This window comes from Vipera berus, assembly GCF_964194415.1.
Source record: "Vipera berus genome assembly, chromosome: 1".
Taxonomy (NCBI): Eukaryota; Metazoa; Chordata; class Lepidosauria; order Squamata; family Viperidae; genus Vipera; species Vipera berus.
In genome coordinates this window covers 129247900-129274982 of record NC_138202.1, presented here as the reverse complement: position 1 = coordinate 129274982, position 27083 = coordinate 129247900, and the positions used below count along the sequence as shown (strand labels likewise).

The 27083-nt window shown below is 42.5% G+C and overlaps 1 protein-coding gene across 1 annotated transcript in view; it reads right to left on the bottom strand.

Annotated features, from left to right (window-relative positions):
• GLI2 (GLI family zinc finger 2) overlaps positions 1-27083 on the bottom strand; it is a gene marked incomplete at its 3' end in the record, with an annotated part of 274691 nt that overhangs the window by 203783 nt on the left and 43825 nt on the right. Inside the window, exon 2 of the mRNA XM_081340777.1 lies at positions 13417-13585. Coding sequence (XP_081196903.1) covers positions 13417-13564 — 148 coding nt within the window. The 5' untranslated portion in view covers positions 13565-13585. The remainder of the gene's footprint in view (positions 1-13416; positions 13586-27083) is intronic.

Genomic DNA, 27083 nt, shown 5'->3' with positions numbered 1-27083 from the left:
CCATCCTATAGCAAAGGAACAATGCTTTGGTGCCTTCTTGGATCTTTGTATAATTTCACCCTCGGTAGGTATTATAGTTACTATTGTGCTGGAAAAACTGCTTCAAAAACAACATTCTTGTCAGTAAGCAAAGCCAGTGAACTTTATTAACCAGGTCTAGGATCTTTTCTCAACTCACTCCGGCGAGAAAAGCCACAGCTGCACCAGTGGTACAGATTCATCACTCATGTAACTTGCACAAAAGGAAGAGCTTGGTGAGAAATGGAGAGGAGGATGTAATAAAAGCCCCAAAGGTGCTTTTTCCAGAGGCAACTGGACTTTCTTTGTGTTTTTTTTTCTTGAAGATGTTTCACTTCTCATCCAAGAAGCTTCTTCAGTTCTATAGTAAAGGGTTATAATGAGGGGAAAACCTGGGCAGCATAGTAAGCTCAGATGGTCCTGATGGCAAGAGACATTACATCGAAATGCACCAAGAGTGAATCCAATCCACATCTACCCCTCGGCAGAGAATTTGCAGCTGAACTGCAAAGCTAGGATCACATTTGGGTTGATAAGGGAGAGACAGAGAGAGATCCCTGCCTTCCTCATACTTGCAATCTTTTATTGTTACCTTTTATTGATTTTAGTGCAATTTCTTTGTTTGACTATTGCAAGCCATTCAGAATCATTGAGAGTCAGGCAGCTTGCAAGTTTAAATTATGATAATGATGATGGTAACAATTATTCACCGATCTGACAGTAGATAGTCTTCGTCTTACCTATCTATGACAACATGGTATGGAAAAGGGATCTCCCTATTTTAGCACACTGGGGAAAAAAATCAATTTTACAACACACATATAAAAGGCTATACAATATGCCATTTCACCCATTCCACAGTTAAAGCACATGTGGAAGGTGATGGGTTTTATTTCTTCACACAAGGCATTAATTTTCGAGAAATACTACCCAGTGGAAAAACTGCATCCTGACTTTTCACTGGCTCCAAGCTTGGTTTTCCTATGTTTACACCAAGTGACTGGTTGGACTTCATTATACGCCAAGTATTTCCATAGATCAGAGGCAGTGAGACCTATGTAACCAACATAAAATAAATTACCTCCCTATGATAAATGGTTCTATTAGCAATCCAGATTGTTAAACTCCGATAGAACAGAATAGAGGGAGCACCAGCCCATTCATTCTCCCTCCGGCAGATACCAAGTTGTAAATAGGTTATTTTGTGTGTAAATAACACATTAAAACTCAGCATTAGCTGTGGCTTTTGATAGAGAGGAAATTGTTCCAAATAAATAATCCAGGACAGGAATGTAAAATAAGCCAGATTTAATAGTGCATGCCTCCCGTTGCCGTGTTAAACATGACTAAAATGATAAACCCCAGAATATACTAATAGTAAACCATGCTCTGACATCAAAGTAATGAGGCCATATTTTAACCTAGCTTTAGAAATGCTAAAATTAGTCTTGACAGAGCCAGACATCAGGAAAAAAGTGCTGCCAACATAAACACCATCAATTTACCAACTTGGTATTTGTGTCATGCGGGGTGCATAGCATTATGGGGTGCAAGATGGTGTTTTTTTGGATTTGATAACAAGGCACTTGACACTCTGAAACAAGCGTGTGGTGAAAAATTGTACAAATATGTATAAATTCATGATGATTTCCAGTTCCACCAGCCAGAATATTTAAAGAGATTTCAAATTCAGATTCTATCTTGAATGTGAAGTTGTTCTTTTAAATGTGAGCAGTTCAGCCATGGCATCTCTTACTGGCATTAATCTTGGCAAGCTTCAGATAAGACATCTAATAAAACATAATTACATAGAAGCCATCAAATGCTATGAGTTCAAGAAATCCTACCTAAATATTGATCATGTGCCATCAAGATACTGTCAGCTTTTAGCAACCACATGTATACACCTTCTTAAGGATGATCTGCCCCTAATCAGGCCCTTTAGACCTTCCAATGGTGTACCCATTTCTGCTGTAATTGAGCCCATCTATCTGTTGCTGATCCATTTCTTCTTCTCTTTCCTTCCACCTTTCCCACCACTGTAGACAACTCAAAAGAGCTAGGTCTTTGCCAATGTGTATAAAATATGATAATTTAAATCTGGTCATTTGTACCTTCAGTGAACATGCTGGATTGACTTATTTCATAAAACCTGTTCAGGTTTTTTTTGGCTATCCATGGTATTCTCAAAAATCTTCTCTAACACCCAAATTCAAAGCATCAATACTCTTTCTATTCTGGTTCTTCAAAGTCCAAAGCTTCCCGTTCCACACATCTTTTGTCTTTCATCTTGAGGTCTTTCAACTCCTTGTATCAATTATATAGTCAGTGTGATTGTTGTGTATACCATCTGCTACCGTCCGTGTATTGTTCAGTTGTTTAAAGACTGGATTAGCACTGAAGAAATATCACTAGATCAGCACACCCTTTTAAGTTGCTGTCATCCCTCATTTGTTTCCTGGGTCATACAGTCCAACTAGATTTTCCTTCTTACAATTTTCAACTTTGACATTCCACTCTCTAACTGCAAGAAGCACCTCTTGTTTAAACGATCTGTTGATTTCAAATTGAACTTGATTATAAAATCAACTTTGTTATCTTCTGCATCAGTAGTTGGAACATAAGACAAAAAAGTCATATTAAAAGATTGTCTGCAAGGTCTAATTATATAACATTATTCAAACTTTGATTGCGTTGAACTCAGTTATTGTGCTTGCTGCATCCTTTCCAATGTGAAAACACCACCATTCCATCTTGTTTTCATGTCCCAAGTAGTAAAGAGTATTGTTACATATTCACACACACAACAACCCCCTCACATCTATAAGGGATCCCCGGCAGCCGTTGACAGCCGTCAAAAGGCTGCCGCGGCATTCCCCCCCCCCACACACACACGGCTAGCGGCCGATTCTGACAGCTGTCAAACTGCCGCGCATGCGCAGTACACTGACAGCTGTCAAACCGGCCGACTCTGACAGCTGTCAAACTGCCGCGCATGCGCAGTACAATGACAGCTGTCAAACTTCAGAGAACCACGCATGCGCAGCTTAGCCGGAGCTGTCAAAGCTGCCAGCTGGCCCCGGCAACAAGCCGCTACAGCCACCCCTACCTTTAGCCGGTCTCTCTCTTATTGGGCGTCCTTGTTAGGCGGGAGAACCCCGTTTGTTTATTGGTTCTTGATGTTGTTGTTGTTGTCCCTGTTCACTATAAATACGGGGGATTCCCGGCGATGTTTCGCCCGGGACCTCTGCCCAATAAACTAGTTCTTTTGGACCGTGCCTACTGTCTCTTGTCGTCCCTCAAGACACTCCACCTGGCGACGAGGGTGGGATCCGGGTCTGCTTGTTAGCTGAAGTCACTAGCTGAAGCCACAAGTGAAGGAGGGAAGCCGTCCCACCACCTGACACCGCTGAAGTCACTTGCTGGTCGGGAGAGCCCTCCACGCACACCACCCTAAGCAGACCCGTGGACCTGACAGTATGGCAAATCTTGGGCACGTCCGAGAATTCGATGTCTCCCAGCCCGAGGGCTGGGAATCGCATCTCGGGCAAGTGGAGGGGTACCTCCTCGTCAACAACATTGTCGAGGATCGCCCCAAAGCTGCGGCGCTCCTTTGCCTCAGCGGGCCGGCGGTCTATGATGTCGCCGTAGGGCTCTGCGACCCTGCTCCGGTGGCTTCTGTGCCATACGCCGAGCTGGTCAACCGCCTCAATCGTCATTTTGCCCCAAGACGGTCCGAGTTGTACTGGCGCCTGAACTTCGCCCGCCAGTACCAACGTCCAGGCGAGCCGGCCAAGTCTTTCATAGCAACGGTCCGACAAGCGGCCCGACGCTGCCGTTTCCCGGACCTCGAGGACCGCATAAGGGACCAGGTCATCGTCGGTCTGAGAAACCTGCAACTTGTGCCAGCAGACCAGACCACCCCTCCCACACGCCCCTGTCCATAAGTGGGAGGTGACTAAGAACCCCTGGTCCAGAATTCACATTGATTATGCCGGCCCCTTCCAAGGACAAAATTTTCTTATAATAGTGGACAGCTTTTCCAAATGGCTCGAGGTCATTCCGGTAGCCAGCACAACCTCAGCAGCCACAATTAGGGGACTGAGGAGGGTATTTGCCACCCATGGGTTGCCTGATGTCATCGTATCTGACAACGGCCCCCAATTTACCTCACAGGACTTCCAGATTTTCACCAGGGCCAACTTGATTAGACACGCCACCTCCGCGCCCTTTCACCCCTCCACGAACGGCCTCGCAGAGGCCATGGTGAAGGCGACTAAAGAAGCCCTAAAGAAAATCATCTCCGGCGACTGGCACTGCAGACTGGCGAAATACCTCCTGGCCCAACACTCCACACCTTGCACCACCACCGGCAAGTCTCTGGCTGAGCTCCGTTGGGGGCGCCGCCTGGTCACCAAACTGGACCATTTGCACCCTGACAGGATGGCCGCCGAACCAACCCACGCGCCTCCTGTCAAGGTCTTCCCTCCCGGCCAGCCCATTTGGGCAAAGAACTTCGGGGCCGGCGACAAGTGGTTACAGGGCGTGATCTCCGACCAGACTGGCCCAGTCTCCTACCTCATCGATTTAGGAGACAGAAGGCTCATTCGGCGACACGCTGACCAACTGAGGAAACGAGTGCCGCAGGACTGCAGTTCCCGAGCACAACCGGGCACACTATTTTCCCCAGCGACACCACCAACGCCACCTAGCTCAGTACCACTCGTCCCAGACATTGCCGATGACCCCCAGCCTCCGAACCCCGAAACCTTCCCCGCCGAGGAAAGGGAAGACCAGCCCAGCACAAGCCAGCCCAGCCCGAGCCTCCGCCGCTCCACCAGACCGCGGAAGGCCCCCTCATACTTGGCGGACTATGAATGGGCCGGCAGCAGGACTAGTGGAATTGACCCCAGCTAAACTTCCAGGGGCAAGGGGGGAAGGGGTGTTACATATTCACACACACAACAACCCCCTCACATCTATAAGGGATCCCCGGCAGCCGTTGACAGCCGTCAAAAGGCTGCCGCGGCATTCCCCCCCCCCACACACACGGCTAGCGGCCGATTCTGACAGCTGTCAAACTGCCGCGCATGCGCAGTACACTGACAGCTGTCAAACCGGCCGACTCTGACAGCTGTCAAACTGCCGCGCATGCGCAGTACAATGACAGCTGTCAAACTTCAGAGAACCGCGCATGCGCAGCTCAGCCGGAGCTGTCAAAGCTGCCAGCTGGCCCCGGCAACAAGCCGCTACAGCCACCCCTACCTTTAGCCGGTCTCTCTCTTATTGGGCGTCCTTGTTAGGCGGGAGAACCCCGTTTGTTTATTGGTTCTTGATGTTGTTGTTGTTGTCCCTGTTCACTATAAATACGGGGGATTCCCGGCGATGTTTCGCCCGGGACCTCTGCCCAATAAACTAGTTCTTTTGGACCGTGCCTACTGTCTCTTGTCGTCCCTCAAGACACTCCAAGTATGATATGGCTGAAAGGGTCCAATTCCAGTTCATTTCAATTCTGATGCCTAAGATGTCAATGTCTAGTTGATTTATTTCCTCTTTCACTGTGTTGAGCCCATTTCTTCTGGGTTTCATGTTTCCATTGTTAATTCCATCTTAAGATTTTTCTTTTCCTGCATGGCAATGACACATTAAAAGGTAAAGGTAAAGGTTCCCCCGCACATGCGTGCTAGTCGTTTCCGACTCTAGGGGCCGGTGCTCATCTCCGTTTCATAGCCGAAGAGCCAGCGCTTGTCCGAGGACGTCTCCGTGGTCATGTGGCCGGCATGACTAGACGCCAAAGGCGCACGGAACGCTGTTACCTTCCCACCGTAGTGGTCCCTATTTTTCTACTTGCATTTTTACATGCTTTCGAACTGCTAGGTGGGCAGAAGCTGGGACGAGTAACAGGCGCTCACTCTGCTACGCGGCACTCAGGATTCGACCCGCCAAACTGCCGACCTTCCGATCGACAAGTTCAGCGTCCTAACCCACTGAGCCACCGCGTCCCTTAATGACACATTACAAAGGCTTTAATCTAATGATAGCATAAACACTATTAGTACTCCAACAAATCCCAAGCTCAGTAGCCAATTGAGTTCCCTCTGTCCTGAGGAAATCAACTTCTATATCATCAATCACTTTATCTTAACTATTCATGTGGGTTTCTTGGTAAAATATATGAGTGGTTTGCCATTGCTTTCTCCCATATAGAATGAACTGATTCCTTTATGGTCGACACTGAAGTGCTTGTCCGTCTCCAGGATCTTTTGGGGTCACTGCCAGTAATTTAGATGCCTACTTGCTTTCAGAGGGCATCTTGGATGACCCAGTTGGGAGTATATACTCTTAGCATATGCTCCTGGCATCTTTCACTCTCTGGAGCAGCATTCCTTCTGCCTCCATAAGGCAACAGCGCAGCTTGAGGGATCCAAATATTACAAAACCACTACCGGGCTCTATCATATACTAAATATAATATCCTAACTTTTAGGTAGTAACAACTATGAAATTTTAGTTTTTTCAACCATTTTCCAAGGAGTAAGAGAATAGGAATACTTAATAGATTTCTAAGAAAATAGGAATAGAGCACTTGGGGTCCTATCATGATATATTCAAACCTGGAATCAAAACAGCAGCACCAGTAACATAATTTCTACCTGAGTAGGCCTGACATAATTAGCCTGAGCATGATTGATATAATACAAAGTTCAAGCTATCTTCATGCCAAACTTGATTTCTGGACATATCTATGTGATTTCCTAGATGGTAGTAGCCAGATTGTTTAATACTGCCTTTTTTTGGAGAAGAGATCAATATCTGTAAAATGGGTGGTGTGGTGTTGTAGTCACTGTGTCCAACATCCATGTAAAAGGGGGCTTTAATCATTTTGCAGATTTTGATTCTCCATTTCAAAAACTCCTGCTTCTGGGATCCTTTAATCTCCTAGGCTGATACAGTACCATAGTTTACAACAGTCTTTTGTAACATTCTTGAACTTGAAAAATTCTGCAGAATAGCCGGCTATAATACCAAATGTTTGTAGTTGTTTGGGTGGGAATCTCACAAATAAGATTTCCTAATTGCTGCTAGATGTCTAAACATAATCTGAAAGTCTGGTGGTTTAAAAGGGAAGCCACAGGTTCTAAATTCTAAGTAATTTGACATTTTCAAAATTTAGCTGCATGTTCAGTGATTCAGATAAAGAAAGATATTTTAATAAATAATAATTACTAATGAAATAAGATATCTTATATTGTGGTTTTCATAATATTAATACCATATGGATTTTTATATTTTATACCTCTTGTTTTTGCATTTGTTATTTTATTTGATTGTTGTGTACCATCCAGAGTCACTTTTGGCAAAATGGGGGACATTACAGATTTGATAAATAAAATAAAACTATATATTTAGAAAAAGCTATTCTGGGCTGAACCTCAGGGATCCCCCCAACCCCCATCCATGGCCTGCTACTCGACTGTGGCCCATTGGGATCCAGGCAATGCAAGCAGTGGGCAATTGTGCCAAGCTTCATTTGTGCATGCCAGGATTAGATTGTGTGCGAAACCATCCCCTCTTCCCCACCAGTGTTGCCAGCCACTACCATCGCTACAAGTCTGGGGAGCAGGAAAAGTAGGGGACTGCTGCTGTACCTGTCATCCTTCAGTAATACTGAATGCAATACTATATTGAGGAATGTCTTATTTGTAATTGGTCTGCTTCAGTGCAGGTAGATTTATGGCTTCAGTTTAACCACATGTGAGACCTTGTGTTTCCCTGGAATCCTAGAATCAGTGGAGCCCAAAATATGAATCATGATGGGAATGTACTGATGGAAGGATACTAACTATTCAAAAGAAACAGACCTAACAAAAGAGGAGGTGGAGTTGCATTATATATAAATGATCACTACCTCTCTACAGAAATCCACAAAATCAAGGATGAAAACCTACTAGAATCCATATAGGTCAATATAAAAGGAAAAAAGAATGATATTGCTATAGGCGTATATTACAGCCCACCCACACAAGCAGAAGAAATAGATGAACTTTTTGCTAAACAATTAACAAATTTATTTAGGAAATACACCACAGTAGTAAAGGGAGACCTTCAACCACCCTGATAACTGGGAAATAAACTCTGCAGCAAATGGAAGATCAAACAGATTCCCAACCAACCTACCTGACAACTTTGTTATCCAAAAGGTAGAGGAGGGAACTAGAGGAAAAGATATACCTAATTCTTACTAATGGAGAAGAATTGAAGTTGAAGTTGCTGGAACTTTGGATGACAGTGACCATGTTATATTGGAATTCAATATAATGCAAACACAAGCAATAGAACATAATCCCGCCAGTGTCTTAAACTTCAAAAGAGCTGATTTTTAACAAACTTAGAGAGAGTCTAAGAAAAAGTCCATGGAGAAATAGGGTAAAACAGCTCAGGAACTGTGGAACCAACTCCCCCTTAAGCTTCGGATGGCCCCGGATCTCCGGTCCTTTCGCTGCGACCTCAAAACTTTCCTTTTTCATCAGGCTGACCTGGACTGACGACAGGTTTTCAAAATGTTTTAATTTTTAATTGTTTAGTTAATTTATTTTGGGGCTGTTTATTTAATTTCTTTTAACTTTTGTATTGTTGTTTTTATCGTTGTTAGCCGCCCTGAGTCCTTCAGGAGATAGAGCGGCATATAAGTCCCAAAAATAATAAATAAATAAATAAATAAATAAATAAATAAATAAATAAATAAATAAATAAATAAATAAATAAATAAGAAGTGTGGGGAACTCTGAAAAATATGATCATAAAAGCCCACTCCAGCACAATACCATTGAAAAAGAAAAACAAGAAAGCCAAAAAGAAACCAGCATGGCTGCACAAAGATCTCTTTGATAAACTGAAAGACAAAAAGGACAAGTACAAAAAATGGAAAGAGGGACACATAACTAAGGCAGAGTATCAGCAGATAGCCCAAATCTGCAAAGGTGAAGTCAGGACAGAAAGGCTCAGAATCAACAAAGACTTTTAACAAAACTCAAAGATAATTTAAAAAGTTTCTTTCAACAGTAAGAAACAGTAGGTCCACTTAAGAGAGAAGATGGCAAAGAAATAGCAGGCAGCAGAGAGAAAGCAGAACTGCTTAACTCATTCTTAGCATCAGTCTTCATGCAAAAAGTAACTATAGCCCAACCTACCAAAAACATAACTGTAAAAGACAGGCTATAAATAAAAATTACAATAAGCAAGAAAATGGTTAGAGAACACCTATCTGATCTTGATGAATATAAATCACTGGGACTTGACGGATTATATCCCAGGGTTCTGAAGGAACTGGCAGATGTTATCTCAGAACCATTGTACCTTATCTTTCAAAAATCCTGGAACACCAGGGAATTACCTGAGGATTGGAAAAGAGCTGATGCGGTTCCCATCTTCAAAAAAGGGGAAGAAAAAAAAACAGACCCAGGAAACTATAGACCAATCAGACTAACATCAAGATACTGGAAAAGATAATCAAAAAATGGATCTGTGAACATCTAGAAACAAATATAGTTATAACTAAAAGCCAACCTGGATTTGTTAAAAATAGATCATGCCAAACAAATCTTATTTCATTCTTTGACAAAGTGACTAAATCAGTAGACTAGCAAAATGCTGTGGACGTAGCATACTTAGACTTCAGCAAGGCATTTGAAAAAGTAGACCACAATCTACTTCTTGGTAAGCTAGAAAAACGTGGGATAGATTTATAACTGGATGACAATCCATACCCAATGAGTCGTTCTTAATGGTATTACATCTACATGGAAGGAAGTAAGCAGTGGGGTACCACAAAGTTCCATCTTAGGCCCAGTACTCTTCAATATCTTCATAAATGACTTAGATGAGGGAATTGAAGGGGAACTCATCAAATTTACAGAGGACACTAAACTGGCAGGATTAGCCAACACCCCAGAAGACAAGCTCAGGATCCAAAAAGATCTTGACAGACTTAAACAACAGGCCCTATCCAGCAACATGAAATTTAATGTGGAGAAAAGCAAGGTTTTACACTTAGGCAGGAAAAACCAAAGGTACGAGTACAGACTAGGCGAAACCTGGCTCATAAACAGTAACTGTGAGAGGGACCTTGGAGTCCTTGTGGATGATCACTTCAGCAGTGTGAGGTAGCAGCCAAAAAAGTTAATACAATCCTTGGTTGTATAAACAGAGGCATAGAATCAAAATCATGTGAAGTATTAGTAACGCTTTATAAAGCCTTAGTAAGGTTTTATATCCAGCTCTGTTCTGATTCTGATTCATTAGTAAAGTCACAGCTTCCTTCAACTACGTATGACAAGGGCTGACAACCAAAGGCCCTAGAATATATCGCTGCAGCTCCGAAAAATTTCCAACATTGCTGCTGAAATCTAGCACAATCTTGGGGGTATCTGCATCATCCAATTTATTTATTTATGTAAATAAAGATGTAAAATTGTGACTCCCTTCACCTCAGAGACGTTGTTGTTTTACCATAGTGCGTGGGGGGGGGGCAAGAAATGCAGTCTTCAATTACAAAAAGGTAACCTATTAGCCTTTCTTCATAGTTTACATTAGTCTTTCTTCATAGGCTGATGAGCAGAAGGATGGCCAAAGAATGACCGAATTTCTCCCACAGAGAAAACCTGCCTAAGGTCAGAAATGTATACAGTTAAGATCCTCAGTATAATGAGGCTGCAAAGCAAAACAAAACAAAACCTGAAAAGCATAAAGAATCTGTTATGAAATAACTGCATAATTTTTAATCCTTCTTGGCAGGAAATTTAAGAAAGACTGGAATTAATGAACAAATTCAAAAACAAGTTAAAAGGAAACTAGGCCTAAGAGTTCAGCTCTTCTCTCCCAGGGATGGGCCCTCAGCGGTCTGAACAAACAAATATGTTTTCCTCTCCTGAGACACTATTTAAAAACACTGTAAAACTCATCTATGTATGTCTGTTTTCCCCTCCCCCAATTTTCATACAAATTAACATTTTCCAGATGTTGAAAAGGATCTTTTTTGCACCCAGAATCCAAACATGTCAGTCCATAAATACTTTTTAAGAAATATTTTCCTTCAAAATTCCACAGTTTTCTTCCACTCAGGATGACATAACTCAGAGCAGTATAATTTTTATTTCTTCCCTGTTCCCTCCAATTTTTTTTAAAATAACTGAATTGTAGAGCCAAAATTGTCCTTTGAAAAAGGGAAAGCTAAGGTTACACATTCTGAACGTGTATATCCAGCCCTGCAGGGAAAAACTTTCTCACTCCCCCAAGTAATGTTATCTATCAAAATGAAGATGAATGATTTATTTTGCTAGATTGTTTTGTTTAGATGTAAATATAAAGTGAGAAAAAAATAAGGAAATGTGTGTATACTAAAGCAGAGCTGGCCCAGCAATGAGAAATATTTTTGACAGACCACAAAGCAGCTGAAAAAACTTTAGACAGCTGAAGATGCCACTTGTCACATTCCACTGGTCAAGTCCCAGCTAATGTGTTCCTTCAGTTCCTGCTGTGAAAGGTTATTTTATCCCACATAACACAAACAAGGAGTGGGTTGGTATCGAACCAACACAAGCAAAAATCCTATGATTATTTTTTGTTGTTTCCACCCAAAAACAACAAATACCACCACTTTCTCAGTCAGCTTTCCATAGATGTGGAGTTCAAGGGGCCACATCTCTGCACATTTAAAATGAATAGGCAAAGTTTAGGAAAAGCATCCTTCCCCAGACTGGTGGACTTCAGTTGTGTTAGAATGTAACTTACAGAATTGCAAAAGATCACAGCAGCAGTTAATGTTGGCTTCAGATTCTGAGCAGCACTTCAACAGTGGACGTCAAGTCAAGGAAGGCTGATGTCAGTACTCATTTTATAGCTTCATTAGATGCTAATTGAAAATAACTAAAATTGTATTTTGTTAAGCTTGCCTCTTTTTTAAAAAAAGTATATGATTTTGTTATAATATTTGCAGTATTTTACCTGTCTACCACTCAGGATCCCTCTGTGAGGGAGATGGACAATTTTTAAAAATTTGATAAATAAGTAAATAAAATATAGAAATACCAACCATGGTCTCTGTAGAGAAAAATCTACCCAGAATGAAACTCCATTGCTTTCATACGTATGAAACATCTGATGGGATTTTCATCCATCCTGATATCAATTGTATAAATGCCCCAACCGTTTGCTCCTCTGCTTGGTGTGGAGCTCTAGAGGAAAGCAATCTAAATATGTCATCATATTACTGCCTAAATTCACACTGTCTTATACAGCATAGGTTTCCAACAGCAACAACTTTTCTCACTTCCTTGCAGAAAGTTAGGTTTGCAAAGCCCTCTTTTAAGAAATATTAGCTGTTTTGTTTTAAGAAGCATCATTGGTCTTTTCAGATTTTTTTCTCCCCTCAAGTTATTTCCTGGTTAACATTACTCATTATGTAGCCCTCATGATCTGCATTCATCCTTTTTTTTCCTGTTACACATTCATATTATGCAAAATGAGTAACTTTTTACATATCCAGAATGGTGACACACTATATGCCAGAAGGCTGGATATCCAGCTTCGGTCTTTATCCCAAAGTCTTATATTGCTCTTATTTTCAGAGAGTGTTTGCTTCTGAAAACAAAATTCAGGAGTCAAAGCATACAGGATAACCTGTCCATTACAGTATTTTAAAATGGCGTGTTTGTTTCTTTGTCAAAGAGGGACTAAAATTTTCCCCTTCAGTTTGGCAGTCAGTGAACAACTGATCATCATTGCTCTATCTCTGGAGGAAATGAATGCAGAAATCATGTCAGGCTCAAAGTAGCCTTTATTTGAGGTCCACTTTTGAGTCACAGTTGTTTGGCCAAATGTGTCATTCTATGAACACCTGAGATCTGCAAACACTCAATTTTCCATTCCCTGAAACTAAGGCCAATAAACTCAGCATCTTAGCAGAAGGCTATACAGGTAGTCCTCAACTTCCAACCATTCATTTAGTGACCATTCAAACTTACAACAACACTGAAGACTTATGACCCTTTTTCTTATTTAGGACTGTTGCAGCATTCCCATAGCCTGGCAACTGGCATTGTATTTATGATGGTTGCAATACACCCACAACGGGGTCACACAACCACCTTTTGCAACATGCAAGGTCAATGGGGAAGCCAAATTCACTTACCAACCATGTTACTAAATGCAGCAATTCACTTAACAAATGAGGCGAGAAAGTTTGTAAAGTGCGACAAAACTCACCTAACAAGAAATGTTGGGCTTTATTGCAATCCTAAGTCGAGAAGTACCTGTATACCTCTGACACTTGAAATCCTAAGGTTTTAAAATGAAGCCCAGGCTTGCTTTCAAAATATGAGAAAGGACTACAAAAGTTACCTCCTTGAGTCACCACGGCTGTTGGTGCTGCAGTTGCTAAAGGAACTGGTTTCTTTGTGGGTTCATTAAAGCCCCCGTCTTCCAGAAGGACATTTTTCTCTTCTTTTTTCGCAGAAGCCATTGATGTGGATGTTTCCATCTTAGTCATGCGTATTCCAGCTTCCCGGTCCTTAAAAACAATACAAAAAGTTCAGTGTTTCTTTCTTTTCTTTCCTTTTTTCCATTAACGACACAAAAATTGCTTTGATGGAAATTTTTTCAACCTATTCCAAAAGATAATTAAAAACAATAACAATAAATATTGGTTTAATTGCTCATCAAGTTTTTGTCAAGCTTTGGTAATTATATCCAGAAAGGATCTGAAGCCACATTTTTTCTAAACTATGGTTGACTTCAGATTGATATATACATACATACACACACATACACACATACAGGGTGTACCAAACATTGAACCTGTAGACTAATCACGATGTTTTATCTTTTTCCCCCCAGAAAAAATGCTATTGTACTTAGGAATGTTTGAAAGTCACATGTCAAACAAGGAAGTGTTTAGAAGAAAATGGCAAACAATTTAATGTGATTTGTATAATAAACTGTCTACAGAGCCTGATGTTGGATACACCCTGCATGTAGTCATTCGTTTTTCATTCTATTAGAATATCTTCCATACCCTCCCCAAAGGTACAACTTTACAGTGAACTGCTGATTAAAATTTGATAAGTAGAACAATTAGGAACTTCAAGAATATTTGTACCCTTTTCCTGGAAAACAGAAAGGAGACTTATTCACTACTCTTCTGGAGTATTTTCTTAACCTAAGAAAACGATCCTTTACTCGGAACATCTAAATGCTGCAGGTAGTCCTCGACATACAACAGTTCATTTAGTGACCCTCTGAAGTTACAACGGCACTGAAAAAAAGTGACTTATAAACTTATGACCATCGCAGCATCCCCATGGTCACATGATCAAAATTGGGACACTTGGCAACTCACACACACACACACACACACACAGATATATATATATGCTGGTTGCAGTGTGCTGGGGTCGTCTGATCCCCTTTTGTGACCTTGTGTCAAGCAAAGTCAATGGAGAGGGCAGATTCACTTAACAACCATGTTACTAATTTAACAACTGCAGTGGTTCACTTAACTACCACTGCAGTTCATAAAATGAGGCAAAACTCACTTAGCAATTGTCTCACTTAGCAGCAGAAAGTTTGGGCTCAATTGTGGTCGTAAGTCAAGGGCTACCTGTATTCCTGAAGCAAGATCAGGGAACCCCCTTCCCATCGTCCAGTACGCTCACACAGAGAAGGCCTCCTCAGGGTACCGTCAGCTAGGCAATGTAGGTTGGCGACCCCCAGGGGGAGGGCCTTCTCTGTGGGAGCGCCAGCCCTATGGAATCAGCTCCCCCCTGAGCTTCGGACGGCCCAAAACCTCCAATCCTTTCGCCGCGGCCTCAAAACACTCCTGTTCCACCAGGCTGACCTGGACTGACAGGCATTTTAATTAATTTATATTTAGAATTTTTAATTTATTTTTTAAATTCTCTAATTTTAATTTATTGCACAGATGTTCTCAATTTTATTTTTATCTTGATTTCTGTACTTATTATATGTTTTGTTGTTAGCCGCCCTGAGTCCTTCGGGAGATAGGGCGGGATATAAATCCCATCAATAAATAAATAAATAAATATGCTTTCCAAGGAAAAGAGGGAAAGCAACCAGTACAATGCCTCCTGAAACACTGACACCGAGGCAACGGACTATATACCACTAGGATTCTGCCACGCTTCATACACCTCAGTGTTGTTTGTCCAGCAATTGGAACATTTTTTTTCTGCCTTTGAACAGGCCTCTATCACAGCACTGCCTGAAAAGCATGGACTTCAACACTGAGCTATGGTCCAACTCCGGTCCTCCTTGGAAAAAAAGATGCTTTAATACAGGTGAAAGGGAACAACATTCCAATTTAAAAAAAAAAACCCACGCACCATAACTTCTGTTGAGCCACCACTTGGCTGTTAATTGCTATATGCTTCATTGTGCTTCAGTAACTCTGAGCCTGACCTGCTCCTGGCTCACGAGATTACAGAACAGGACTCTAAACTGACAGAGATGCTGATCCCTGCTGTGTTTTTGAGTTTGAAGGGGAAAAGCATCCATCCAATGATGATCATGTGGTTGTGCATAGCATATATCAGGCTACATATTATTGAGAGTGAGAATAATAATAATAATAATAATAATAATAATAATAATAATAATAATAATAATAATAATAATAATAATAATAATAATAATTATTATTATTATTATTATTATTATTATTATTATTATTATTATTATTATTATTGTTTGTTTGTTTGCGGTCACAGACCAAAATACAAGTACAACAAAAGAAAAACATAGAGAAAGTAAAATCATAGACAATTGGACACCAGAAGCCTTGGCTGAGGGGAATTACAGCGTTCTCCTCTAATAGTTACAGCTCTTAAAAAAAATTTAGAGACCTGAGAAGTAATATATGAGGAGCCACCCCCTAAACATTATAAGACCAAATTACTAGCATTGGGACCAGAAGGGTCTATTTTAAGGAGAGACAGTAATTTAGTTCTGCCTGTGTTATACACAGGGCAGTATAAAAAGACATGCTCCACAGTTTCAACCTCAGCCCTATCACAGGGGCATAATTGCTCGCGAATCGGGAGCCTCTTAAATCACCCGTTGAGTAGTGCTGAGGGCAAGACATTGAAACAGGCTAGAAAGAAGACTCTCCTATACTTGAGGATGGTTAGAGTGTAGAAGTATGAAGCCATCCTCAGTCCATAATTATTAGATTGGCTGAAGATCAGAGGGGAGCAGGTTTTGTTAGCTCTGGCTCTTAAATATTGCAAATCTATGTCTACAAGTCGTTGGACTACCCTAGATTGGGCGTCCTTAAGACCATAATCTCCCAAGGCATCCCCCGTAAAACCTAGCAAGTGGAGTTTCTTCGTCAGCTCCCTCTCCCAACAAGAAGTATGAGGGTCAGCAAACACCAGGGAGAGGTAGCAACCAGGGACTGCCGAGAAGAGCACTCAAAACCACCATTTAAAGGTGTTGATCCACGCCATGCATTCGATTGAACAAATGCCCAGTTCCACGTACATCGGAGCAAAGCCAACACAGGGAGGGAGACCCAGAGGTTTCCTAAGAAAAACAGCCTGGGTTCTTTCAATACAATCCTTGAAGCCCCGTATCCATATGGGAATTCCGTAAAGAGTTTGGGCCAAGGTTTCGGCTTTATATATACACAGAGCAGAAGGGATGAACTGGCCTCCTTGGGTAAAGAAAAATCTTAGAATCTGCTGATGGCTACAGGAGGCCGAATTCAGCACCTGGGTTCGATGTCTGGTCCAAGCGCCGGTATTCTGAAATTGAATACCTAAATACTTGAAGTGGAAGACCTGCCTAACAGCATTACCATTAATAGCCCAGTTGTATAATTTATGGGCTCTAGAGAACACCAATACTTTAGATTTGTCGTAATTAATGGACAAGTGGTTCTCAGCACAGTAGGACCCAAATGCAGAAAGTAATCTTTTCAGTCCTAGTCTTGTTAGTGATAGAAGGACCGCATCATCAGCATATAGGAGAAGCGGGATCTTCGTAATTGACAGCTTTGGGGCATGGGACTCAATACGTCCAATGTAAGAGACCAAGTCAGATAAGAATAAATTAAACAAAAGAGGCGCCAGGACACAACCCTGCCTTACTCCGCTCTTAATCGGGATAGGATTTGAGAGTTCTCCCTGCAAGCTGCACCTGACCTGGCTGGAGTTCTGATTATACAAGGATCTAATTAGGAACAAGAGACGTCTGTCGTTGGAACTTTTGAGCAATTTTGACCACAGCAGTTCCCTAGGGACTGAGTCAAACGCTGCCTTTAGATCAATGAAAGCAGTAAAAAGTTTGCCACCTGGTGTGATAGTGTATTTGTCAACCAGGTGCGCTAGGACAAAGCAGTGGTCTAATGTGGCACAGCCTGCTTTAAACCCGATCTGTTCTGCACCAATAATGTTGGACTCCTCGACCCAGGTGAGGAGTCTACGTTGGAGGTATTTAGCATACAGTTTTCCAATGATGGAAAGCAGACTTATAGGGTGATAGTCAGCCGGGTTGTTCCTATTTCCTCATTTAAAAACTGGAACAATAATTGCTAGGCTCCAGGAGGTAGGAATCCTGCCGGAAGTATTAATATTGGTGAATAGTGTTGCTAAGAGAGGAATCCACCACTCGGGATTAGATTTTAGCAAATTGGAGGGTATGGCATCAGGGCCAGGGGCTTTGCCTAACTTGAGTTCAGAGATAAGCTCAGAAATCTCAGCATAAGTCACAGGTTGCCAGTTAGGAATTGCAGGGGGCAGTTGTGGTCTGAGCTCAGTCGAAAGTGTTGAAGCCTGGAAGATTGACAAGAAATGATTTTCCCAATCTCTGTTGGAGATACAACAGAGAGGGAGTTCTTGGTGACCAGGCAAAGAGCTGGCAACAATTTGCCAAAATAGTCGGGTGTTCTTCTGCTGAATGGAGAAGAGAAGTAGATCCCACTTCTCTTTCTGTTTAGCCCTCTTTTTCTTAACAATCAGTCCTTTATACTCCCGCTTCAGGCGATAGTAGTCCTCAGGTGGGAGTTTATCCCCTCGATTACGATAGAGCAAGTAAACCCGGTTAATCTGGTTCCTAAGCATCAGACATTCTTTGTCAAACCAGGATTACTTGTTACATGATATGGACCACTTGGCCTACGGTCAGCTCCTAGCTCCCTTTGGACACTATTAATTAATGATTCAAAGGTCAAAATTGTCTCTGAGCCGCTACTTGTTAGGGCCTGATTGTATAGGCTGAGACACTCCGAGATGATAAAAAGGAGTGGAACTTTCTTTCAGTATTAGAAGACCATTTGATCCTCCTTGTATACAAGGCCACGTAGGGATCTAGTATCTGGGGGCCTTTGTTGTTGTTGTTGTTAGCTGCGAAGTCGTGTCCGACCCATCGCGACCCTATGGACAACATTCCTCCAGGCCTTCCTGTCCTCTACCATCTTCTGGAGTCCATTTAAGCTCACGCCTACTGCTTCAGTGACTCCATCCAGCCACCTCATTCTCTGTCGTCCCCTTCTTCTATTGCCCTCAATCTTTCCCAGCATTAGGCTCTTCTCCAGTGAGTCCTTCCTTCTCATTAGGTGGCCAAAGTACTTGAGTTTTAGCTTCAGAATCTGGCCATCTAAAGAGCAGTCAGGATTGATCTCCTCTAGGACTGACCGGTTTGATCGCCTTGCAGTCCAAGGGACTCGCAGGAGTCTTCTCCAGCACCACAGTTCAAAGGCCTCAATTCTTTGGCGCTCAGCCTTTCTTATGGTCCAACTTTCACTGCCATACATTGCAACTGGGAAGACCATAGCCTTGACTATACGCACTTTTGTTGACAGGGTGATGTCTCTGCTTTTTAGTGTGCTGTCTAGATTTGCCATGGCTTCCCTCCCCAGGAGCAAGCGTCTTTTAATTTCTTGGCTACAGTCCCCGTCTGCAGTGATCTTGGAGCCCAGGAAAATAAAATCTGTCACTACCTCCATTTCTTCCCCATCTATTTGCCAGGAATTGAGAGGGCCAGATGCCATGATCTTGGTTTTCTTAATGTTAAGTTTCAACCCAAGTTTTGCACTCTCCTTCTTCACCTGCAACAAGAGGCTCTTTAGTTCTTCTTCACTTTCTGCCATTAGAGTGGTATCATCTGCGTATCTTAGGTTGTTGATATTTCTTCCGGCAATCTTAATTCCAACTTTTGATTCATCTAGCCCTGCCTTTCTCATGATGTGCTCTGCATATAAGTTAAATAGGCAGGGCGACAGTATACAGCCTTGCCGGACTCCTTTCCCAATTTTGAACCAATCAGTGGTTCCGTGTCCAGTTCTCACTGTTGCTTCTTGACCCGCATATAGGTTTCTCAAGAGACAAATAAGATGGTCTGGTACTCCCATCTCTTTAAGAACTTGCCACAGTTTGTTGTGATCCACACAATCAAAGGCTTTAGCATAGTCAATGAAGCAGAAGTAGATGTTTTTCTGGAACTCTCTAGCTTTCTCCATGATCCAGCGTATGTTGGCAATTTGATCTCTAGTTCCTCTGCCTCTTCGAAATCCTGCCTGTACTTCTGGTAGTTCTCGATCCACATACTGCTGAAGTCTAGCTTGTAGGATTTTAAGCATGACTTTACTAGCATGAGAAATGAGTGCAATGGTGCGATAGTTTGAACATTCTTTGGCACTGCCTTTCTTTGGAATTGGAATGTAAACTGATCTTTTCCAATCCTGTGGCCACTGTTGAGTTTTCCAAATTTGCTGGCAAATTGAGTGTAGCACTTTTACTGCATTGTCTTTTAAGATTTTGAATAGCTCAGCTGGAATACTGTCACTTCCATTAGCTTTGTTGTTGCTCAGTTTTTCTAAGGCCCACTTCACTTCACATTCTAGGATGTCTGGCTCGAGGTCAGTGACCACCTCATTGTGATTATCAGGGACGTTAAGCTCATTCTTGTATAGTTCTTCTGTGTAATTTTGCCACCTCTTCTTAATCTCTTCTGCCTCTGTTAGGTCCCTGCCATTTTGGTCCTTTATCATGCCCATTTTTGCATTAAACGTTCCCTTCATTTCTCCAATTTTCTTGAAAAGATCTCTGGTCCTCCCTATTCTATTGTTTTCTTCTATTTCTTTGCACTGTTCATTTAAGAAGGCATTCTTATCTCTTCTAGCTATTCTCTGGAATTCTGCATTCAATTGGGCGTATCTTTCTTTTTCTCCCTTGCCTTTCGCTTCCCTCCTTTCCTCAGCTATTTGCAAAGCTTCCTCAGACAGCCATTTTGCTTTCTTGCATTTCTTTTTCTTTGGGATGGTTTTGGTTGCTACCTCTTGTACAATGTCGCGAACCTCTGTCCATAGTTCTTCAGGCACTCTGTCTATCAGATCTAATTCCTTAAATCTATTTGTCACCTCTACTGTATATTCAACAGGGATATGATTTAATTCATACCTGAGTGGCCTAGTGCTTTTCCCTACTTTCTTCAGTTTAAGCCTAAACTTTGCAAGGAGAAGCTCATGGTCTGAGCCACAGTCAGCTCCTGGTCTTGTTTTTACTGACTGTATAGAGCTTCTCCATCTTTGGCTGCAGAGCATATAGTCAATCTGATTTCTGTGTTGACCATCTGGTGATGTCCATGTGTAGAGCCGTCTCTTGGGTTGTTGGAAAAGAGTGTTTGCTATGACCATCGCATTCTCTTGACAGAATTCTATCAGCCTGTGCCCTGCTTCATTTTGCACTCTAAGGCCAAACTTGCCTGTTATTCCAGTTATCTTTTGGCTTCCTACTTTAGCATTCCAATCCCCCATGATGATAAGGACATCATTTTTTGGTGTTAGTTCTATAAGGTGCTGTAGTGCTTCATAGAACTGGTCAATTTCATCCTCTTCAGCACTGGTGGTTGGGGCATAGACTTGGACTACTGTGATATTGAATGGTTTGCCTTGGATTCGAACTGAGATCATTCTGTCATTTTGAGGATTGTATCCCAGTATTGCTTTTCCTACTCTTTTATTGACTATGAAGGCTACTCCATTTCTTCTGAAGGATTCTTGCCCACAGTAGTATACCTGATGGTCATCTGAATTAAATTCACCCATTCCTGTCCATTTTAGTTCGCTGATACCTAAGATGTCAATGTTCAGTCTTGTCATCTCTTGTTTGACCACGTCCAGCTTTCCTTGATTCATGGATCTTACATTCCAGGTTCCTATGGAGAAAAAATCTTTACAGCATCGGACTTTCCTTTCACCACCAGACACATCCACAGCTGAGCGTCCTTTCGGCTTTGGCCCAGTCGCTTCATTCTTTCTGGCGCTACTAGTACTAGCCCTCTGCTCTTCCCCAGTAGCATATTGGACGCCTTCCGACCTGAGGGGCTCATCTTCCAGCGTCATATCGTTTTGCCTTTTGGTACTGTCCATAGGGTTTTCATGGCAAAGATACTGGAGTGGGTTGCCATTTCCTTCTCCAGTGGATCACGTTTTGTCACGTTTTGTCCAGTGGATCACGTTTTGTTAGACAGATGTATATTTGAGGAAAGCCCAATGATTGTAACCAGGGGATAATGGTCGCTCTCCGTAAGGCAGTCCACATGGAAAGTATGGACTGCCTTTCTTAGTAACTGGGAAACCAGCACAAAATCAATAACACTACTCCCACGTGAGGAACTAAAAGTAAACTCACCAGCTAGATCGCCTGGGGTACTCCCATTAAGGATTATCTTATTGTGTTGGGATGCTAAAAGGGCTAACTGAATACCAGCAAAATTTGTTAGTTCATCCTTAGAGTGCCTAGCTGAAATCTGGTGACCTATTGCCTGAAGGATTTCTTGGGAGTAAAGTGCCTCAATCGATGGAGGAACTTGGACTCCCAAACGGACATTAAAGTCACCCCCTATAAAGGTGAACAGCACTGGGAATTTAGTTTCAATACAAGTAATATAATTCTCCAGTTCGTCCCATTGAGCCTTAGTATCGGCTTGCCTCACCGTCAGGGGGAGGTAGACGTTAAACAGTAACAGTTTGCTGCGTCCTCTCTTAATTAGGAGCGCCATGGCTAAGGAGCCACAGGGGGGCAGCTCCACTAACTCCACTTTTAAAGAGGTAGAGACCAAGCAAGCTAGGCCACCCTTGGGTCTTCCCGTCGTAGATTGTTTGGTAGCGGCCAAGGAAGTGGCCATAAACCTTGTAAGTCATATCTTATCACATGCCCAGGTCTCCTGAAGCAAGACCACATCGAATGACTGGATATAGTTGGTAAATTCTATGGTGCCACACCTTCTCCCCCAACTTGCTATGTTCCACGAAAGGCATTTGACAGTGCAGGGGGGGGGGGAGTTTGCCAGGTTTGATAGTCATTCTGTATAGTTAATTTTTTTCCAGGGAGCCCTTCAGGTCCAGAAAGATACACCCGTTGTTAAATGGCAGTGTCACCCTCTTGGGAGACAAAGGCAGGGAAGGGGGGGAAGGGAGGCGAGACTTGTTCATGGGGCTGTAGGGCTCTAAGCAGCTCCAGTTCGTACTTGTAGCATTCGTTGGTTGTTTAGCTGGCAAGCATTCAGTGGCATCAGCAGACAGAGTCAGAGATAGCCCAAGATCATCAGATTTATGGATTAAACATTCTGGAGAAAGGGCCAAGGGAACTTCCACTGATGATTCGGTATGGACTCCCTGAAATCCAAGGAGATCCTTATCACGTAGTGAGAGACTCCAAAGCTTGGATTTAACTGCAGCCAGACGCTTTATAATTTGGGCCCTTTCTGGTTATGGGAGCGCACGAAAGGAGTCAAAGAGCTGTATCTCCTCCAAGTTCCAGAAATTATCTTGAGATGAGTCGGTCTCATGGATAGGTGGAATCCCAGAGGCACTGGCCTGAGGCTTATTCACTAAGAAGCCTTGGATGCCCTGGGCAGGTGTCACTTCCTTTGGGGCTATTTCTTCCCAGCTGATCAAGGCAAGGCAAGCTTCCTGATGAGATGTTACTCGCTGAGGGGGGTTGGTTTGACTGGCTGTAGTGAGCATAATTTATGAAGTAATCCTATTGCAAATGTTTGTCAAAATTTAATTGTATCCCTGCAAAACTGATTGGATTCCATATGTTTCCACGTCCTCATTTTCTAAACTGTTCCCAAATGGTTCACAAAAGACACTGGGAAAAAATCATTACTTTTTCATTATTATTAAAATAGACTATGCATTTTTCCCATGCAAGAAACACACATATGCACATAAGCACATACTGAGCGTAGTCTTCACAGTACCAAGCAGCATTTCAACAAGTCTGTTTTGTACTTAGGACAAACCAATTGCTCACACTTCAGAATATTACACCTATCTTGCTGGCTCCAGTGTCCAAATAGAAGAAGAAACATTGGCAGTGGTATTTGTGTTTAATGAGGTTCATACATCTCAGAAGGAGCTGGTCTATAACTGGTGGACCTGCTGTGTTCCTGGTAGCTGCTTGAAAAACTAGTTGAGGCTGTGACTGAGGAGACTTCCCCCAAATTTGGTAGGTGCACTGCCTATAGCCTTACCAAGACCACAAAGCCCTGGTTATAGTGGCTCGTGCTCTTATCACTGCCCTGGATCATTACCACAAGCCTTTACATGGGACTGACTTTGAATGTTATTCAGAAGGAAAGACTAATACAGAATGCAGTGGCCAACTGTCAGCAGGGGAGAAGCACGATTGCTAAAGGACATCTGTTTTGTGATTGCTGTACAGGTTACCAGTAAGCTTCTGGACCCAATTCAAATTCTTAATTCTTTCTTTCAAAGCTTACATGGCACAACATCAGGCTACTTAAGGCATCACCTAATATAAAGTGAGCCTGCATTTCTTGTGAGGTCATCTGGAAAGGGTCTGATCAATACATCATCGTGGCACGCCAGTTACAGGGGCATGATCTAGAAAATGAATCTGCTCTGGTGCAGCCTCTGTATTATAGACCTTTTTGCCTCCAGAGATACAGTTGGTGTCCTGACTTCTTAAATGTTAGAAGGTGCTATAAAAACCTTTCTTTTTTAAACAAGCTTTTGTAGCCTAAGTTATATTGGTGGGCATCAGATTTTTTTTTTAATCGTACCTGAATTGACACTAACAAGGGAAAAGCTTCTCTAATTCACAAATATCTATAGTGGTACCTATAAATTATTTGTCTTTATACCTTCTAATTTTTCTATCATATCAACTCTAGTGTGGATTTAGCTTAGAAGTACAGTTCTGAGACCAAAACTTTTGGAAAGTTAAATCAAATTTTTGTTAATTAATTAAGATATGAAAAACGAGTGTAATAAAATAATTTTACTAATATCAAAACATTCAGATAAATTAAGTAAGTCATTAAATTAATCTTAAGAATTTCACGGAAATGTTTCAAAAAGATTTCTAGATATTTTTTTATGAAATCCAAATGACATTTCCTTCCATGTATACTATTTCTTCAGATGACTTAATTTTTTTCATTTTAGGCTTGACCATGTTTATTCAGAAGTAAATCTAGATGTATTATTTATTGGTATGTATTAAAAGTTATGTGATTCTCTTAAATAATAAAGTGACCATGTAAATAGTTGCATTTGATAGGGGATTCTCAATTGTAGGAATATCTATTTTAAAAATATTGTCTCATAATACTTGCTATTGAGGGCAGTGATGCCCTCAACGTGATGTCCCGTTGCCTGGAGGCGGTTCGGGTCTGGATGGGGAGGAACAGACTTCAACTCAACCCCGACAAGACTGAGTGGCTTTGCATATCTTCATCCCGGGTCTATTCGGACATTCCACCTCTTGCTATGGGGGGTGAACTATTACCCCCCGTAGATAGGGCTCGCAACTTGGGAGTCCTCCTAGATTCACGGCTCACCTTGGAAGACCATATAGGAGCTGTGACTAGGGGGGCTTTCGCCCAGGTTCACCTGGTGCGCCAGTTGCGGCCCTATCTTAGCCGGGATGATTTATGCACGGTCACTCATGCGCTCGTGGCCTCTCGTCTGGACTACTGCAACGCTCTCTACATGGGGCTGCCCTTGAGGACCACCCGGAAGCTCCAACTGGTACAGAATGCAGCCGCGAGAGTTGTGTTGGGAGTCTCCCGATACTCCCACGTTACACCTTTGCTCCGTGAGCTGCATTGGTTGCCAGTTGCCTTCCGGGTGAGATTCAAGGTACTGGTAATGGTGTTCAAAGCCCTTCATGGCATGGGGCCGGAGTACCTTAGGGAACATCTGCTGCCGGCATCAAGCTCCCTGCGCCCTGTGCGTTCCCACAGAGAGGGCCTCCTCAGGGTGCCACCGATCAGAGAATGTCGATTGGTGGCACCCAGGGGGAGATCCTTCTCTGTGGGCGCTCCGGAGCTGTGGAATCAGTTGCCGGTAGAGCTCCGGATGGCGCCCGATCTTCGCTCCTTTCGTCGCGATCTCAAGACGTTTTTGTTTGTACAAGCCGGCCTAGCCTGATGGGGATTGGTGGGGTTTTTATTTTTTTGTACTCTTAATTTTATTTTTGGGGTTTTATTATTGTATTAATTGTTTTAACTTGGGCAATTATTTAATCTCTTTTTAATGTTTGTACTTTGTATTTGACTTTTGCCCTGTGAACCGCCCTGAGTCCTCAGGGAGAAGGGCGGTATATAAATATTATTAAATTATAAATTATAAAATTATAAAATGCATAAATGGATAATAATTGGGTTTAATAACATTGTCTGATGAAGTGGACATCATTTTTTTTTGGTTCTTAAAGGGGCAGCAATCATTCAGTTATGACCAAACATTCTGTCTGAGCAAACACCAGCCCACATTTGAATAGGCAACAGAAATATTCTGTTAATATATATTAATAATAATAATAATAATAATTTTATTTATATACCGCCCTTCTCCCGGAGGACTCAGGGCAGTGAACAGGGCAAATATATAAAAAATACAAAAATACAAAAGTTAAAAGGAATTAAACATATGCCCAACTAAAAACAGTGAATACAAATATTAAAATAACAATAAAAACCCCACCCATCCCCCATCAGGCCAGGCCGGCTTGTTCAAATAAGAATGTCTTTAAATCGCGACGGAAGGAGCGAAGGTCGGGCGCCATCCGGAGCTCAACCGGTAACCGATTCCATAGCTCCGGGGCGCCCACAGAGAAGGACCTCCCCCTGGGGGCCACCAATCGACATTCTCTGATCGGTGGCACCCTGAGGAGGCCCTCTCTGTGGGAACGCACAGGGCAGAGGGAAGTTGATGCCGGCAGCAGGTGTTCCCTAAGGTACTCCGGACCCATGCCATGTAGGGCCTTAAACACCATTACCAGTACCTTGAATCTCACCCGGAGGACAACTGGTAACCAATGCAGCTCACGGAGCAGAGGTGTAACATGGGAGTATCGGGAGACCCCCAACACAACTCGCGCGGCTGCATTCTGTACCAGTTGGAGTCTCTGAGTGGCCCTCAAGGGCAGCCCCGTGTAGAGAGCATTGCAGTAGTCCAGACGAGAGGTCACGAGCGCGTGAGTGACCGTACATAAGGCATCCCGGTCTAGATAGGGCCGCAACTGGCACACCAGGCGAACCTGGGCGAAGGCCCCCCTAGTCACAGCTACTATGTGGTCTTCCAGAGTGAGCCGTGAATCTAGGAGGAATCTAGGAATCTAGCCGTGAATCCATTGCCATATGTCACCTTCAAAATATCTAAAATATTTTGCTGCTAGGAGCAAAACAATAAATGTTACCTCCCAACCTTAGATAAAGGAAAATACAAATCTAGGGCAAACCAAGTTATTTTGTTACCCTCAAGTATCTCTCCCCCCTCCATTTTATAATATATATCATTTGCTTTAAGATGTAATTTGCACCCCAAAATATTCTGCCCATGTCTGCTACCTATGTTTCAAAAATAATACCTCAGTAAAATTAATACAAAAGAAGATTCAATAGAAAGGTGATGCTATCTCTAGCTCAAATGCCAACCAGAAGAAAACCAAATGCACAGGTATAGTATACGTGGTACCTTGCTCAATAGTAGCAACTGTGAGAGGGATCTTGGAGTC